General features: G+C 53.5%; 4 protein-coding genes across 4 annotated transcripts; 1 reads left to right on the top strand and 3 right to left on the bottom strand.

Annotated features, from left to right (window-relative positions):
* Positions 1 to 1,103: 1,103 nt before the first annotated feature.
* Positions 1,104 to 3,002, bottom strand: A1O7_04503 (uncharacterized protein; the record flags this gene model as incomplete). The annotated part of the gene is made up of 3 exons (XM_007758514.1): positions 1,104 to 2,513; positions 2,563 to 2,684; positions 2,735 to 3,002. 3 exons carry the CDS (start codon positions 3,000 to 3,002, stop codon positions 1,104 to 1,106), a joined length of 1,800 nt encoding a protein of 599 aa, XP_007756704.1.
* Positions 3,003 to 3,606: 604 nt separating this feature from the next.
* Positions 3,607 to 5,487, top strand: A1O7_04504 (uncharacterized protein; the record flags this gene model as incomplete). The annotated part of the gene is made up of 1 exon (XM_007758515.1): positions 3,607 to 5,487. The coding sequence occupies one exon, from the start codon at positions 3,607 to 3,609 to the stop codon at positions 5,485 to 5,487; it is 1,881 nt and encodes a 626-aa protein (XP_007756705.1).
* Positions 5,488 to 6,294: 807 nt separating this feature from the next.
* On the bottom strand, positions 6,295 to 9,621 carry A1O7_04505 (uncharacterized protein; the record flags this gene model as incomplete). Its single annotated transcript, XM_007758516.1, has 1 exon — positions 6,295 to 9,621. The coding sequence occupies one exon, from the start codon at positions 9,619 to 9,621 to the stop codon at positions 6,295 to 6,297; it is 3,327 nt and encodes a 1,108-aa protein (XP_007756706.1).
* A 1,431-nt stretch (positions 9,622 to 11,052) lies between these two features.
* A1O7_04506 (uncharacterized protein) lies at positions 11,053 to 14,554 on the bottom strand (the record flags this gene model as incomplete). The annotated part of the gene is made up of 4 exons (XM_007758517.1): positions 11,053 to 11,614; positions 11,706 to 11,739; positions 11,831 to 12,133; positions 12,184 to 14,554. 4 exons carry the CDS (start codon positions 14,552 to 14,554, stop codon positions 11,053 to 11,055), a joined length of 3,270 nt encoding a protein of 1,089 aa, XP_007756707.1.
* Positions 14,555 to 15,043: the final 489 nt, after the last annotated feature.

Genomic DNA, 15,043 nt, shown 5'->3' on the forward strand with positions numbered 1-15,043 from the left:
GAGACGCGCGAAAATCGTCGCCATGTCGCGGTCGTGCGGCAGAGTCCGCTTCTGGAACTGGCGCCGCCTCCGCAGGTATTTCTCAGGTTTCCGGACTAGAGTACTGCGGCGTTACCCCTACTTCTATGTGCAGCTCTTCGATCGGTGCATACGAGGTAGGCTCTCGGCGATGAAGAAAAGACAGTGACCGGCGCGTCATCCTCGTGAGCCTGCCGGTGAGACTCTGACCCTCGCATTTCCAAGGCTGAACTGATCGCGATCGCAGTTTTCGCCAAACTGCGAGGCAGTGTCGATTGTCCCGCTACAGAGAGGCCGGATTGATCTTTTCGGCAGGCTGGTTATTGATACCCCATACGTAGAATTTGCCCTATACCTGCCCACGCGCGAGTGTCCCGGGCCTTGCTTGGACAGAGACACACAGTACCGAACTTGCCCATTTCAGACAACCCTGCCCCAAGTATCTGAGGTGGAGGGTCGCGGCAAGAGCTCTGTCCGTCGAAAGATCAGAGCACATCTGGCGCAGCCACTCCCGCTTTGGTAAAGACAGCATGCTCGTAATGACGATGCAAGAAGAGAGGATCTGGATCTAGATCGGATAGGATCTGGGCGGACATGCAGGGAAACGGCGAGGGTCCCAATCGGAGGATTCTTGCCTGGCCTTGCATACGCTGTACATGTGTTTCTCAGCCTTGTGGCTCCTCTACGAAGCCGAAGGTAACGATGTATCAGCAGAGCAGCTGCGTGACTGAAACCATCCACGGACTGGTGCTGGGCCGACGGGAGAATGAATCTTCATCATTTATCTCTAGCTCACTACATAATGCAAGCCCTGACTGATGGAGCAGGCCCATATCTAGCATTCATGCGTCATCCGGAGGCGAAAGCACCTGATTCAATTGTTTCCCTGCATCATGTTTCCTGAATTGCAATGTCCTCAACGCTTGAGCAGGTATATGCAAAATTTTGTGTCATATCTTCGTAGCCGTGCGGGCTAGCCTGAGCGGTACTGTGGTGACTGTACATTTTGGACGCCGTTCATGCCTTCATTATTAGCTGTGGATGTGTGGAGAGGTCTTGTCTTCTTTTCTCGATCTGCCATGGACTCATGGTCGAAATCCCCATATTGATCTCATCCCGTTCTCCTCTTCAACTCTCATTTCTTTCTTACTGCCCGCCAGCTCGCCGTTGGTCCGGTCGCGAAGCGGATTAAGCCGAGGCGATTGTCCCGGCCAATTTGACGTCCTATCGTCGCCGTCCATGGGGAAGAAGACACCTTCGACCTCTTCGTCGATCTTCTTCGAGCTCAGGCCAGGACTCGAAATGCCACGGTCGAAGCGCCCAACCGGCGCTGATGAGTGCCTCAGCCCACTGGACTGAACCCTCAGACCGTTGGACTCACCAGAGTCTACTCTATTCAGTTGCATCCGAGCCATCGCCTGAGATATACCAGATATCTGCACACTTGGTGTGACTGACTCGCTCGGCATCCATGACCCTCGAAGTGGTGATCCGATATGGCCGAAGCTAGGTACTCCATTGTTGTCGGCAGCCTTCTTTTCCCGTTGTTCCGCCCACAGCGCACTAAACCTGGATGGACTTCCGGCTGGAGGAGAGCCGACATTTGGGGAAGTTCCGTTCGGAATGGCCAAAGCATGCGCATGGGCATGGTCCCTCGGAGTAGATTCTTGATCCGGCCGTGACAGGCGTCTCATTTTCTCCTGTGGTGTGAGTACCTCATCGTGCAGGCTATTGGGTAGCAAATCCGTCTCGACGTTCAACCCTTCCTCCCACTCGTACGGCAGGTTTGATCGTGGTACACTAGCCGACAGGCCCCGAGTCTTGTTTATCGCTCTTTGAGAATGCATGATCCGCTGACCAATTGACTCCTCAGCGTTCTGTGGGGAGAGGCCAAGAGGTGAAACATTCCTCAAGCCAGAACCTAGATTGGCATTTCGGACGTTCACAATGGACTGAGGCGGGCTTCCTAGCTGTCGCGAGAGGGAGGAAGAAGCTGGCGATCCTAGACCGAATTTATCGGGTACAGATTGTCCAAGCGGTCCGTACTTTGCAATATGGGATATGCCATTGGCATCAAAGGACTGTGGAAGAGGCGCGTTGAGAGCAGTTCGGAGGTGCTCGACGGGTGACTTGGGAAATTGATAATCATTCGGAGGGGACCCAAATTGTGAGGTGGGAGGTGAGTTGAGGCCTGAATGCAGGGCGGAGTCCGGCTGATATTGGTTGTAGCGCTCGGGGAAGGCTTCGGGCTCGTCGCCTTCCATGAGAGGGAACGCTTGACTTTGAAAGTAGTCCGGCCCATAAGGAGGTTGGGTAAGCATGGGATCTGCTAGACTAGGATCTTGACTCGGAAACGGAGGCTGGTCAGATCGATTGGAATAGTTGTAATTTCGACCTGCCATGGCAAAGCCTGCGTCTAAATCCGCTCGATTGACTCGTCGTCCGTCGGGGAGGTAGTGAGCAAGCGCGCACTTGGCCCCGAACTTGCAGTTTCCCTGGACCCCATTAGCGCCGAAGACCACCGGGTGGCAGTCAATATCGTACCTTCATGAAGTACTTGCAGGGTGCTTGCTGCGTCATTGGATCCATCGAGTGGGAGAATGGACATGCACTTCCTGCCTGACAAGCGCCCTGGCGGAAGAACTTGCAAGGAACATGTCTGGTGTCTACCACAATGTCAGCATCCGCCTGCGTGTCATGAAGCTAATCAACTCACTCTTATTTGAAGTCGTGGGTGGGCTCCTCGCGACGTCAAACTGTGGCTGGCCGTGTGAGATGCTACTCTTTCTCTCCACACCATTGCCATAACCCGGCACTGGTACAGCGTTCTCGCCGTTGGTATCATAGTCACTGCGCTGTCTACCTGGCCCGTGCATCATGTGTTGAGCGGCACTGTTCGAGTGTGGCCGGGTCACCGCGTATGGGTCATGGTCATCCCAGGGAGCTGGGGGGTTCGAGGTGGTTCGAGGATGGACTGCGCTCATGGTGTGCGTTGGCCGAGGAATATACACTCGCAGTGAGTGGGTGGTGGTTAGGCTACCCCAGACGCAGTGATATGCGGTGTGATGAGCAATGTACTACCACAAGTCATGCGGCACCTTGACCGCGAAGACTCGGGAGACTGCTGCCCTCCTCCACGCGTTCGGCCGACTTTGGGCGTGGGGGTCCGACCAGGCAGATAACGCAGGAATGGAGGGGAGCTGAGCCACTAGGCCTCACGAAGCGCGATCGCGTTGGCTAGAGGATTGCAGGCTGGTGAGCAGAGCGTATGGGAGAGATGCAAATCAGTCGCGAGGATGGTGTTATCAGTGAGAGGGTCATGCTCATGGTCATGCGATATCGACCCGGACGGAGGTGCAGATGCAGGCAGGATGCGGGGCGTTGCGGTTGGCATTGGCGCTGGCGTTGGGCAGTCACCAGCAGCGGTTAGAAGCGGTGGAGTTTGGGAAATGAGATGAGGCTGCATGCTTCGGTAAACATTCCTTTCACGAGAGCAACACTTAGGGCGACCTATCACGTGCGACCACCCGTTTTAGTCTATTCCATGCGTCGAGACTTCGCCCTCGTACATTGCTCGAGCCGAGCGACATGGCTGGTCGCATTGAGCTGCCGTTTCTCTATCAGACCAGGACTATCGTAGGTCGGTCCCGGAGGCTATTGGACTTGAGTAGGAGGCTCGTCTCAAGTCACGAAGGTAGAGAAGACCTTGCTAAAAATGGCTCCGTTTCCCCATCCCCTGAGCAGGAAGAACCCTTCCTCAGAGCAAAGGCACGGGGTGGTACTTGGGCGCCTCTAACCGGCAAACCCATAGCGAAGGACAGCGAACCAGGATCCACGATATCGTCAACCATAACCGCAAGCGAAAGAAGAGCTTTTGAGGCCATCTTGCGCTTCGCCCCTAAACAGGATGGACCTAAAAGCGTAACGCCACGATCACCGCACCAGGATGCTGTAGATACAGATATCGACGCCATCCTCAAGATCTTCACCTCGTCTGTCAGAGATCATGACTCGAAACTGGGTGCCATGCAGGATGATCAGCGTGCGGCCGAGTCTCTGGATCCCGAGGTCAGGACGAAGCATCCGATGCCGCAAGGGTCAGCAAAGATGACAAAAGCACTGCAGTCAAGCTCACAACCTTCGACAGGGATCAGCTTGCCAACAGAAGAGATGGTCCAGCATCAGCCAATATCACGAGCACAAGCCAGGAGCGAGCACGAGCCGCGATCAGCAGAACAAGTCCATCCTGGGCCTTACTCAGTGCCAGCGGAAGATCAACCCTTCACCCAAGCGACCGAAGGACAAACAGATGAACCACCGCTCTGGTCTCCTTTCGGAGGCAAAGGAGAGCCGGGCCATGTTCTATTCCGCCAGGGATCTCGCTCTCTGCTTCGAGACAAACCCGAACCTGAATCCAATGCCACCTTAGCTACATCTTCCGCCAACACAGACGACCCTCTGGCTGGCGAGCCCAGCAAAGATGCCGTACCAGAAGACTCTGTCGACCAATATCTTCTCGAAACCGCCCCTCCCTCTCAAGCCATGTCTCAACTCGAATCATCAATCCAATCCGCCGTCCGCGCCAGGATGCTCTCCCTTTCGGCTGCCCTTGAAGCCGCCGCCACCTCGACCACTCAACGCGGCGACACCGCCATGTGGGAAGTCGTAGAGTCGCAGATATTCTCCCTAGCGAAACATTTCCAACCCCGAACCACTCAGCACCCACGGAAGGAGAGCCAACCATTCGGCGGCATCAGCAAATTCACGTTTTCGCGCGAGAAATCAGATAAGCCAGCCCAGTTGATCGAGGCCGCAGAGCGGCAGCGGGCAGGAGTTCGAATGAGCCAGCCATCAGCTTCGGCACCAGGACCTACCAGTCAAGCTCCTAGCGGTGCTGCCACAGCCTCTGAGATCAATAACGTTGCCACCCCTCCACCCGCGGAACCGCTCTCACACCACGACCTCCAAATCCTCCAACACATCTACCCGGCCGCCCTGCTGCTCGCCCTGCGCCTATACATCACGCAGTTCCCCTCGTCACCGTACGCGTTCCTCCTCCTCCCGCGTATTCGCGCCCTCGGCACGACGAGCTACGTCCTCGGCGCGAGCCCGCAATTCTACAACAGCCTGATGAGCCTCGTGTGGCTCGTCAGATCCAGCCTCCGCGAAGTCGACGGCCTGCTGGGCGAGATGGAGCGCGGCGGCGTCGAGATGGACGAGGGCACCTACGCTGTGCTGGGCGCGATCGAGGAGGCACGCACCGCGGACTTGGAGCGAGAAAAGAGGGCGGGGCGGGACGATATAGAAGGAACGACGACCCGGGTAGGCGCAGACGCAGACCCCTCGCGAGGCGCCGCCTGGTGGAAGAGGCAGGAGCAGATGCTCTTCTTCCCTCGAGTTCTGGACTGGTTGGACGTTATTGCAGGACGGCTTGCCGCAAAGGAGAGAGCAGGCGTGGTTGAAGCCTAGACATAATGAACCGAGTCGATAGAGCTAATGATAGTTGAACACCGCGCTGTATAGGTCGCTAGTACCCGGACAGATGTATGCCGTCTTTAATAGCAGCGCTATCCGGAGTACGAGGTCAGATGGTCGGAGAACGATGTACAACCCAGTAAAGTACAGCACATTACGTTTATGAACGGTCGCCAACCTCAACCGGCAAATGCTCGCTTCCGTTTCACTGTCCGGTAGTTTGAAGAGCGGTCTACACAGCCGGTGCACAGTATGAGTGACTCGGCCGGATCATGGCAGCCACATCCCGTCATTGTCTCCCTACACCTCTCGTCGATCATCTCGTGGAAGGTCTCCTTTGTCGCTTCGATGCGTGAGTGCGCTATTTTTCTCCTCTATGTTGTTGCTGTCACCTTCATCGACCTGTTGTTATCCAACCAGGCAGTGTAGTCAGGTAGACAGTGTGGTCGTCAGACCCCGAGCAGGTTCACCAACATGCTGATCTCAATCTCATTGTTCATTCAACCTCGACCGAGTCGTTTTGCCGTTGAACGATATCGGAAATTGCAGTTATGCATCCGTTCGTTCGTTCGTTTACTCATCCGTTCGTCATTCCTCGAACCGATGCAGACGTGTCATGCAACACCGTGGCGCCGATTGTCGGGCTGTCGAGAGCTCCCACTTCATCAACGGCCTGCGTCTGCACTCCCTCCTTCCTTACACCTTTGTCTTTCGCCTTGGCTTAAGTTGTTGCCGAATCGCCTCTTTCTCCTTTTACCCCTCATCGCTATCCCAACCATGATCTCTTTCATGCCTGATAGTTCAGACCCTCGCCTTCTTCACCTTGGGTATTTCCACGGAGATGAGGTCTCTGTTGTTACGGTCGTCCCCGCCGTTGTTTCTGTCGCCAGGTCCCATAGGAGCCTCCCGTTTTCTCCGAATCTTAGAGGTACGTGGTGCGCGTGATTGTCTTTCCGGATCCAGTATTGGAACTGGATATGGTTGTACAGCTCGTACTCGTTTTGCACCGGCTTCTTGCTCAAGAGATTTCTCTGCCAGAGATAATTTTGCCAAGGATGCAATACGCTGTTTGCGCGGAAGAGACGAAGTCTTCCGGTTGTGTACCGCGCTCCGACATTCTTCTTCTTCGTCACTGGAGATCACAATCGGCTCGGCTGACTTTAGAGGCGGGCTTTGTCGGGACGTTAAAGTAGGCATATCTTGGCCCATGAGCAGCCTAGATTCCTCTGTAGTCGTGATAAGCGAGGAACGACTCGTGATGACCATCTTTGACATGTGCTGAGAGCCTCCCTGCTCTTCTTCCTCATCTTCACTGTCTTCGATAATGCGTCGTGCTCGCCTGGTTCGAGCAATCGTCTTTACTGCGCGGTGGGTCATCTTAACCGTTAACCGTGTCGTTCCGCCAGCTGCCGCGTCCTCGGTCGTACTAGTCGTGCTTGTGCGCGTCGAGATGTTCTCTGAGCAGCGCGTGTCCGGGGCCACTTCGACTGACGAAACTAGTGGTTCATCCGCTTCTGCCTCTGGTTCACCTCCGCTAGAATCTCGCTGCAGGGTCTCTATCCATGCCTTGCCGAATTCGAGGCCCCAACCGTAGGCTAGGGCCCCGGGCACGCCGTTGCCTAATTGCTTATGCTTCTGGACGATCGTCCCCGCGAGAAGAAACCCGTCCGGCACGCCCATCGCGCGACAAGTCTCGCGAAGCGAGATCAGGCGGTGCTGAGATGGGTGCAAGACCACTCCACCAAAGCGAGCATCCATTGGGTTAATCGTGGTCGCAATTGTCCGGAAGGGTTCGTCTTCCTTGATCCGCATCAGGACCTTGGACGAGCGCTTTCTCTGGGTCGGATTGAGAGCACGGAAGAACTTGTTCTCCGTTGCCGAGAGCTTCTTGGTGTAATACGCCTCGCTGAGAGACGTGTCGATCTTCGGTACGAGGTTACGCAAACTGACAGTTTTATCCCAGTCGATTTTTAACCGTTTGAGAGGGATGTGATCTGGGTCCTCATGATTAAGAACCGTATCGTTATCAACGGGCTTCAGATCGTAGATCGCGCTCCAAGCGCTACGAGGTTTGTGCTCGTTACCGCGACGATCACGGTCTTGTAGGCGGTGGGCGATAGGGATTTCGTTCGGGAGCACGGCGCCTGGTGCGGCCGCAATAATAAAGAGCCTCTCGCGCGTGGACACTCCACCGACCTCGCAGTCAACCCGAATAGACTTCCGCACCTGATAACCGAGAGCGACAAGATGACAGATTGCTTGAGCGCAGGCGTTTGGTCGTATTCGACCCATGTTGACGACATTCTCAATCAGAACATATGGCGGCATGAATACCTCGATCCATGATAGTATATTCGCAAGGATAGAACAATTCTTCTGGCTCTCGTAGTTACTAGCTCCTTTAAAGTAGTTTAGCACACTGAAGCCCTGGCACGGGCAGCCCGCAATGATACAGTCAATGTGAGGAGGTAACGGCTTCTTCCCTGTCATAAAGCTTTGTAGGGCTTGGTTGACGGAGTCAATGAGATACTCACACTGATCTGACCCATTATTGGCCATGTGGCTCCGAGCTGCCATCTCGTTATGTTCGACAGCAAGCACAGTCTCAGCAAGACCAGTGTTGCAAAACGCATGATCCAATAGACCAGCTCCGCTACACAAAGCGCAGACCTTCATCTTGTGGAGTGTAGATGGGTCAGCTGGATGTTGGCGAGCTAACTTTTGGGTCGTCCTTATTGTCGTCATTCCTCGGGACTTTTGACAGTGGCAAGGCAACTCTGACTCGACAGCTTTGACATGGATTCCTTCACTTTGTCGATAGAGACTATGAATGAATAGCTGGGATCCTTGCTGGGCATGATCCTTGAAGGCTGAGGCGTTGATAATCTTGATAACGTTTCTCATCGAAATAGATTTGCAATTACACTCATCGCTGAAGAAGAGCTCATTGCCGATCGGATAAAAGGTCCCGTCCTCTGAATTACCGCATAAAGTGTCTGCCGGAAGGACAAGCCACACCACCGAAAGAGTCGACTTCGAAACCGCTCTAACCCAGGCGTATCGGAAGTTGTACTCATCCCAATTAGTAAGGGGGTCACGAATAATGACGACAGCTCTCAGAAGTTGACCGAGCTCGTGAACGCGAAGCAGCCGATTTTCGATCGCTGCTTCTTCAAGTAGCCAAGTAGCTTTAGAGATTTTATGCCGACCTGTACCTTTAAAATTGTCCCTCTGGGAGAAGCCAAGCTTATTAGGGAATTTCCACTTCCGCCTCTTATTATCGGTATAGGCTTCGACCTCAGCACACTTATCGACCACGTTCAACAGTTGATGTTTCTCCTGCCAGTATGGAAAAGCTTTGAGGAACGAGGATGCGACGTGCCGAGTAACGACTGTTTCCTCCGATGAGGAAATGGTTTCCCGGTTATACGAAAATTCACCAGCAGCGATTTCGTCCCAGACTTTATGCGAAAGTCTTAGGTTATCGCCATCACCTTTCTTTTGCAGGTGACGTACACGTTCGCGCAGGAATTGTGCATAGTACAGCACATACTGGCGAAAGTCCTTCCGCTCTCCGCATTGTGCGTGCCAGCCTAAAACCCTGGCCCCATGTACCTCTTTTACCCATGTCCAGAAGCTCGATTCAAATGTCCGAAGGCAGACTGACACACCAGTGGCCAAGTTGATATGGAGAAAGTCGACAAAGTATTTTGTAAAGTTCGCCAACCAGAGATAACTCGACCAATACCGTTCGTAGGCTTTCGATGGTGTCCTTAGTCGGTACCAGTAGTGTTTCTTTCGGCCTTCCATGGTCATGACCCAAATAAACTCAGCGGCAGAGTGTTGTGTTGTATCCTCCATGGCGCCGATGTTGACATCAACGATCGCGCCTCGGATGAAGGACCTTCGATTCTCTGCACTATTTAGAGTTCCATCGATAAACCAGTCGGTATCGTCTCGGCACGACATCACGATATGTAGAGACTCGTACCGACCTTCTAAGCCGTCGCGCTCTTTAGCGCCCGAGGACATCTTGGCCGACTGGTAGACGCAGAAATCCTCCATGTCGAACTCGTAAAAGAAGGAGGTGTCTTTGATGCTAAAGTCATCTTCGTCGTCCTCGTTCATCTGGCCGCGATCGAGAGCGATGAATTCGCTTAATATCTGCGACTCTGGACTGTAGGAAGGTGCGACTTCAGAAGAGATATTGACGGAAAACCGAGGTGGCCAGGACCGTCGCACCTCTTCTGGAGACTCTAAGTCTAGGAGGGCCCGTATGAGTATAGCCTCTTGCTCCTCGAGATAACAATCTCGAGACCGGGGTAAACTTGTTGGCATATTCCCTCTAGTACTTATTGATGTAGTCCGGCGGGGCGCAGGCAGGACAACTCTACCCTTCTCGGCCGAGCTACCTGTCTCTTCTAGGTCTGTCTCGCCGTCTGAAGAGATGTTCGAGCTTGCGCTAGTTTCGGTATGTTCGTGAACGCTTGATGGTCCATCGTCCTGTTCCTGAAGTCGTGGCATAATTTCTGTTTGCGGGAGACCAAGTGATGAACGCGTTGTGAGGGCGATAGACTTGACTTTCAGAGCGTAAACGCCGACCAGGTGAACTGATTGTTGAGGTAGCTGAATGGGTCTCGCCTGAAGACGAATTCGCGGGCGTGTGCGGAACGTGTGCGGATGTAGCGCAGCAGAAGAGGTTGGCGAAGTTGGAAGTGAGTTGAAAGTGAGTTGAGAGTGAGTCGAAATCAAGTTGGGACTGGGATTATCGCTAACTTGTTGCCGAGAGAGGGCAGTAGGTAACGAAGGAGTTGGGAAGCTGATGAACTCGGGGAAGTGCGAGGTTTGAGAGTAAGCTCCACCAGTCTAGCAAGAGTAAATATGGCACTGTACTGGAGGTTCTTAGCTGCTCCGTTCAGATACTCGTTCCTGTGGTCTTCAGGGAGAGAGGGACGGAAGAAGTGGAAGTTATATAGAGAGTGGAAAGAGTGCCTTGCTCGCAAGTCAAGCAACAATCTCAACGGTTGTGAGTGTGATGTTTGTCAACAGAAAAAGGACGGTGCTCCGCAAATGAATGTAAAGTGCAAGGAGGCCCGGTCTGGTTGTTCACCGCCCTAACCGAGGAGCGATGGAAGGGTCAGTATATTGGGTCGATGAGCCCGGCCTGAGGTAGGCCTTCGCTGTACAAAGTTTGTCCGATTTGACAAGGTCGTGCCAGCCCAGTCATCTGCGGTAACGTCTTCGTCAATTGGGCCCAGAGGACACAGAGGTCATATAATTCATTGGTTAGAAGACGAATTGTAAAGATGAGGCCATACTTGCGGTCCTCGACCCCATATTAAATGTCCTTCTCGCGCAGCTACCCTAGAAGTCCACTTAGTCAAGGTATATTGCCGTCCTCGTCAGTGAGGATGAAGCGATTATGTTTGTTTTCCTTGGCAATGCTAAGGACCTGGATGGATGGACATTTGCCGAAATAACGTTGTTGCTCGTACATGCTCTGGTATCTCGCGATTAAAAGTCAGTCATAACCCTGCGTCAATTGTCTTCTCTGCGTCGTCAAATGTCATGGCCATCATCATCTGCATGCCCGCGTTCTCCAGCTCTGCCTCTCCGTCGCGAGGAAGAGCTCATCAGATGAAAAAGCTTTGATGGGCCGTCTCGGCTACTCGGTTGAGGTCTTCTAGTCTCTTCAACCATATCACCCCCTTCTGTAGATGACACCGATTCCGGTGCCCGATGTGGGAAAGGGATTCGTCGATCCCATTGGGATTGGGAACTTGAAGGGGTAGTATCTCCTTCTCCGCCGACAAGGGGAGAAGGTTCGGAATCCCGATAGTCCAACTCCGTCACAGTATCTGCGGTGGGCGGTAATGCCGTAATACTGCTGTTCCTGTTGGACCTTGGAAGTGACTCGTCGAAAATCTGGCTGTTGGTTGGCATTGATTTCTGCTGATCCGTGACCAGTCGCTGCCACGTATGCTCGGATCTCTCATCGGGCCTTTCAGCTTGTTCCGCAGCTTTCAGGCATTCTTTGGTCTTCCGGCATAGCTTCACACATTCTGCGTGGAAAGCATGCACAGCCTCATCATCAGTTACATCACCGATGTTTTCAGGTGCACTACAGGTGTGTTAGTATCTAGAAATGTACCGGTAAAACCACAGCGGCCATCTCTGGCCAACCCAGCGACAGTGTCTTTAGGACTACTTACTGTGTGGTCCACAAGTCAACCATTTGCGCGAGCACTGCGTTGATGTTAGCGTCCTGAAAACCAGATCGTGACCCTGTCCGTGAAATCCCTCTTTGCACGAATCCAGGGATTTGGAGGAAACTCACGTTTGGCATGATCCAACAGGAAAGGAAGACTAGGTAAGCCTTCCCGGGATAATGCTGGGAGTCGGCTACGTATTTGGTTTGGCGCGGCGTATTGAGGCTCGAGTCTGGCCGAGGCTATCTGAGATGAGCTTACGCCACAGATTTCGTCGATGAAGGATCTGAATTGGTTTGTTGAAGCGGCTAAGAACTTATTCATGGGCTCCATCCATGGTTCCTTGGTCCCGAACCGGCCCAAGCTGGCAAGAACGTTCAGCGACTTGGCGATCAAGGTGAAGGTTCTTTTCGTGCGATCAGGCGGGTGATCTCGAAACCACGTCAGCGCGGAGCAGGTAGGGGTACCACAAAATACTCACCATGGATAAGGCCATGAAGCTTCGGGTTAAGGATGGCGGGACAAAAGAAGCGCAAAAAGAGAAAACCAGAAACGCTGGTATACTTGACCGTCCGGATGAAAGACCCATAACGATCCTCGGCGCAGGAGCGGACATGGCGAAAAATAACTCGCAGGTCCATGGGACATCGAGATGCTGACACGTAAATGGACTTCCAGATTTCGCTGCTGAGGAATATCAGGTTTGCCCAATTCTTGTCCAGTTGCTCCTGAGACCGCACTCGGTTGGGATCCACTTCGCAGTCGGGATCTCTTTCCACAATTTTGCGGATTTTCTCGCCCAATACCTCTTCCATGTAGTCTTTGCCTAATCGTCGCATATGGGCGTCAAGTGCTTTTGTGACAAGGGAGTTGCCCCGGAAAAGTAGGTTGGCCTCCATTGTGGCCGACCGACTGAGGTCTCGCACCAGCATTTCTCTTTGCTCAGCAGACTCAAACGAATCATTAGAGTGAATGCGACCACTGAACCTCATCCGCATGGGTGGAGTATCTCTGTTGGTCCCATCGATCTCTTCTTCCACGAGGTTCTTGATCCATTCATTAGCCGCTCCAGTAGCTTGGAAAATATCGAGCAATATCTCTGAAAGCTCTCGTAGTTCGGGGCCCAGTAGGTGAGCAATCTGTGTCGTAAGTCCATTTCCGTAGGTATTCAGCATGGCTGAAAGCTCCTTGTACTCCTCCTCCATCAAGATGACGGTCTCACGGAGTGTCAACTTGGCCAAGAACTGGCCAACGGAATGGTCGTTGTTGTCTAGCAGCGGCCACCACTGATCGATCGTACCAGAGTGTTCCAGCTCATCGAGAGGGAGGTCCACGCGTCCAAAAATGGGGTCATGGGCGGATACCTCGAGCCCTCCCAACCCAGAGAGGTACCCTGCATCTGCGGAGATGTCGTAGAGGCTGTCAGCGACCATGGTCCATTCTTTCTCCGCAGGATTCCCCAGCTTGACGGCGACGGTGATTTTCGACAGCGCAGCCGGTATATCCACCAGATGGAATTCTTCCGCCCAGAACGCGGGCGACACATTCTGCTTGGTTGTCGTTCGGGCTCTCAAATCCTTACCGAGCATGATCTCGGCGTAGACTCCTTCTTTGCTTTGATCGGCCTTGGCAGATTTGCCTTTTACCTTGCTGTGTTCGAATGTGTCTTTGAGTGCAGACCGTTGTGAGAACTTCGCTTCTGTGAGTTTGATGGACAGTGAGCGTTCTATACGAAACATCCCTTGTGTGGGAATGTTGTTCCCGTTTGAAGATGGCTGCGACACGGTCTGGTCGTCTTCAGGAGAGAAGTGTTCCGGACCATACAATTCTGGCACCGTTAGTGCTCGGAGGAGGACAAACCAGGCTTCGAGCGCGACGTTGGACTCCAAGCAGAGCACCATGGGTCTCGACAGTCTCATGGCGGGTGTCTCTATCCGATATTGAGGGTAGACTGCAATGCAATGTGGCATTCGCAGCACACTCTCGTCTAGCCTTTGGATTGCACAACGCGATAGTTGTGAGAGTGGCGTGACTGAGAGCACCCTGTTGTCAACTTCGCTGAGGAGCCGAAACGTGCCGTTCTCATGGAGAGTGCAGCTCACTCTGCGCCAAAGGTAGTTCCCTTCCGTCATCGATCGTCCAAGACTACTGGGTGACGTTTCTAATTGAGAGCCTGATGGCAATGGGCCATCCCACAGGAGCATCTTTCCGACCTTAACTATAGCCGTAGCTTTTGGGTTGGTGAGATCGGACAGCCGTCTCTGCGATACTGGCTTCTTCTCCGTCATGCTGATCGGTTGAGGCTTGGTCATTTTGTTGTGCATGCCTTTCGGCCTCAAAGGCTGCCAACAAAGTAGGGCTGCGAGCCACGAGTCGAATGTTTCCGGCACAGGCGGTCGGAGTTGATACCCAGTGCCTGAAGATGCAATGATCACACTCAAATAGGTGCTTTGAGTCTCATGATCGTAATGAGTTCTGACAGTGCAGCCTCGCAGGTCGGGTATCAATGTCCTAGATTGATGCACTTCGCCCTTGGTCTGACACACTAGGCTGCCAGGCGCAACGTTGATAGCACAGTAACCCGACGCCCATGCCGTCGTGTGTAGTTGTCTGAAGAAAAGAATGCCATGCATTCTACCGCAAGTTGTCTTCATAAGATGAAGGATCTTACTGGAGTCAATATCGAGCAGGTTGGGCGAGCGCAAACTGCTCGTGCTCATACCCAGAGGATTGTCGGGCGAGAACGGCCGCTGCGGCGTCCGTGGAGTGTTCTGCTGATCCATTAACTCAGGACTCTGGACCACGGAGGGAAACCCGATGGATCCATGGGCGTGGGCCTCTTCTGGAGGCATAACCGGGAGTGGCAGGCCCGTTGCAATGGAACCAAGTCTTTTCCGAGTTTTCGTGATAAAGGAGCCTGGTGAGGCATCTAAAGTGGGTTCTTCGTGTGTACTGTTCCTCGTCTGCGCCCGTCTTCTTCTCCTTTCAACGATATTCTCTTCTTCATTATTCGAGGCAGACGTTGAGGTCTCCCGTCTTCTTTGCGAATGTCTTGTGCGCGTCGGTTGTAGCACGGGAGAGTGGGTTGAGCGGGCATCGAAAGAGTCGGCACGAGGAAGGATAAGGTCGGGGGTCACGGCGCGAATGGTATGTTGTTCACTCTGTTCAAACACCATGCCATGTCTATCCCGTGAAGACGCCTGTCTGCTCGATCGCCGTTGCTGCATCAATTGTGGCCGTGCTTTTCTTTGGCTCACGACGCTCGCCAGCTCCTGGCGATCATGCGGCATCATTCTCAGTAGCCGCGGCACCGCGGGCCTCGCCTCGACGACGAATTCCTG

The sequence above is a fragment of the Cladophialophora yegresii genome (genome assembly GCF_000585515.1).
Source record: "Cladophialophora yegresii CBS 114405 chromosome Unknown aczIN-supercont1.3, whole genome shotgun sequence".
Classification (NCBI taxonomy): Eukaryota; Fungi; Ascomycota; class Eurotiomycetes; order Chaetothyriales; family Herpotrichiellaceae; genus Cladophialophora; species Cladophialophora yegresii.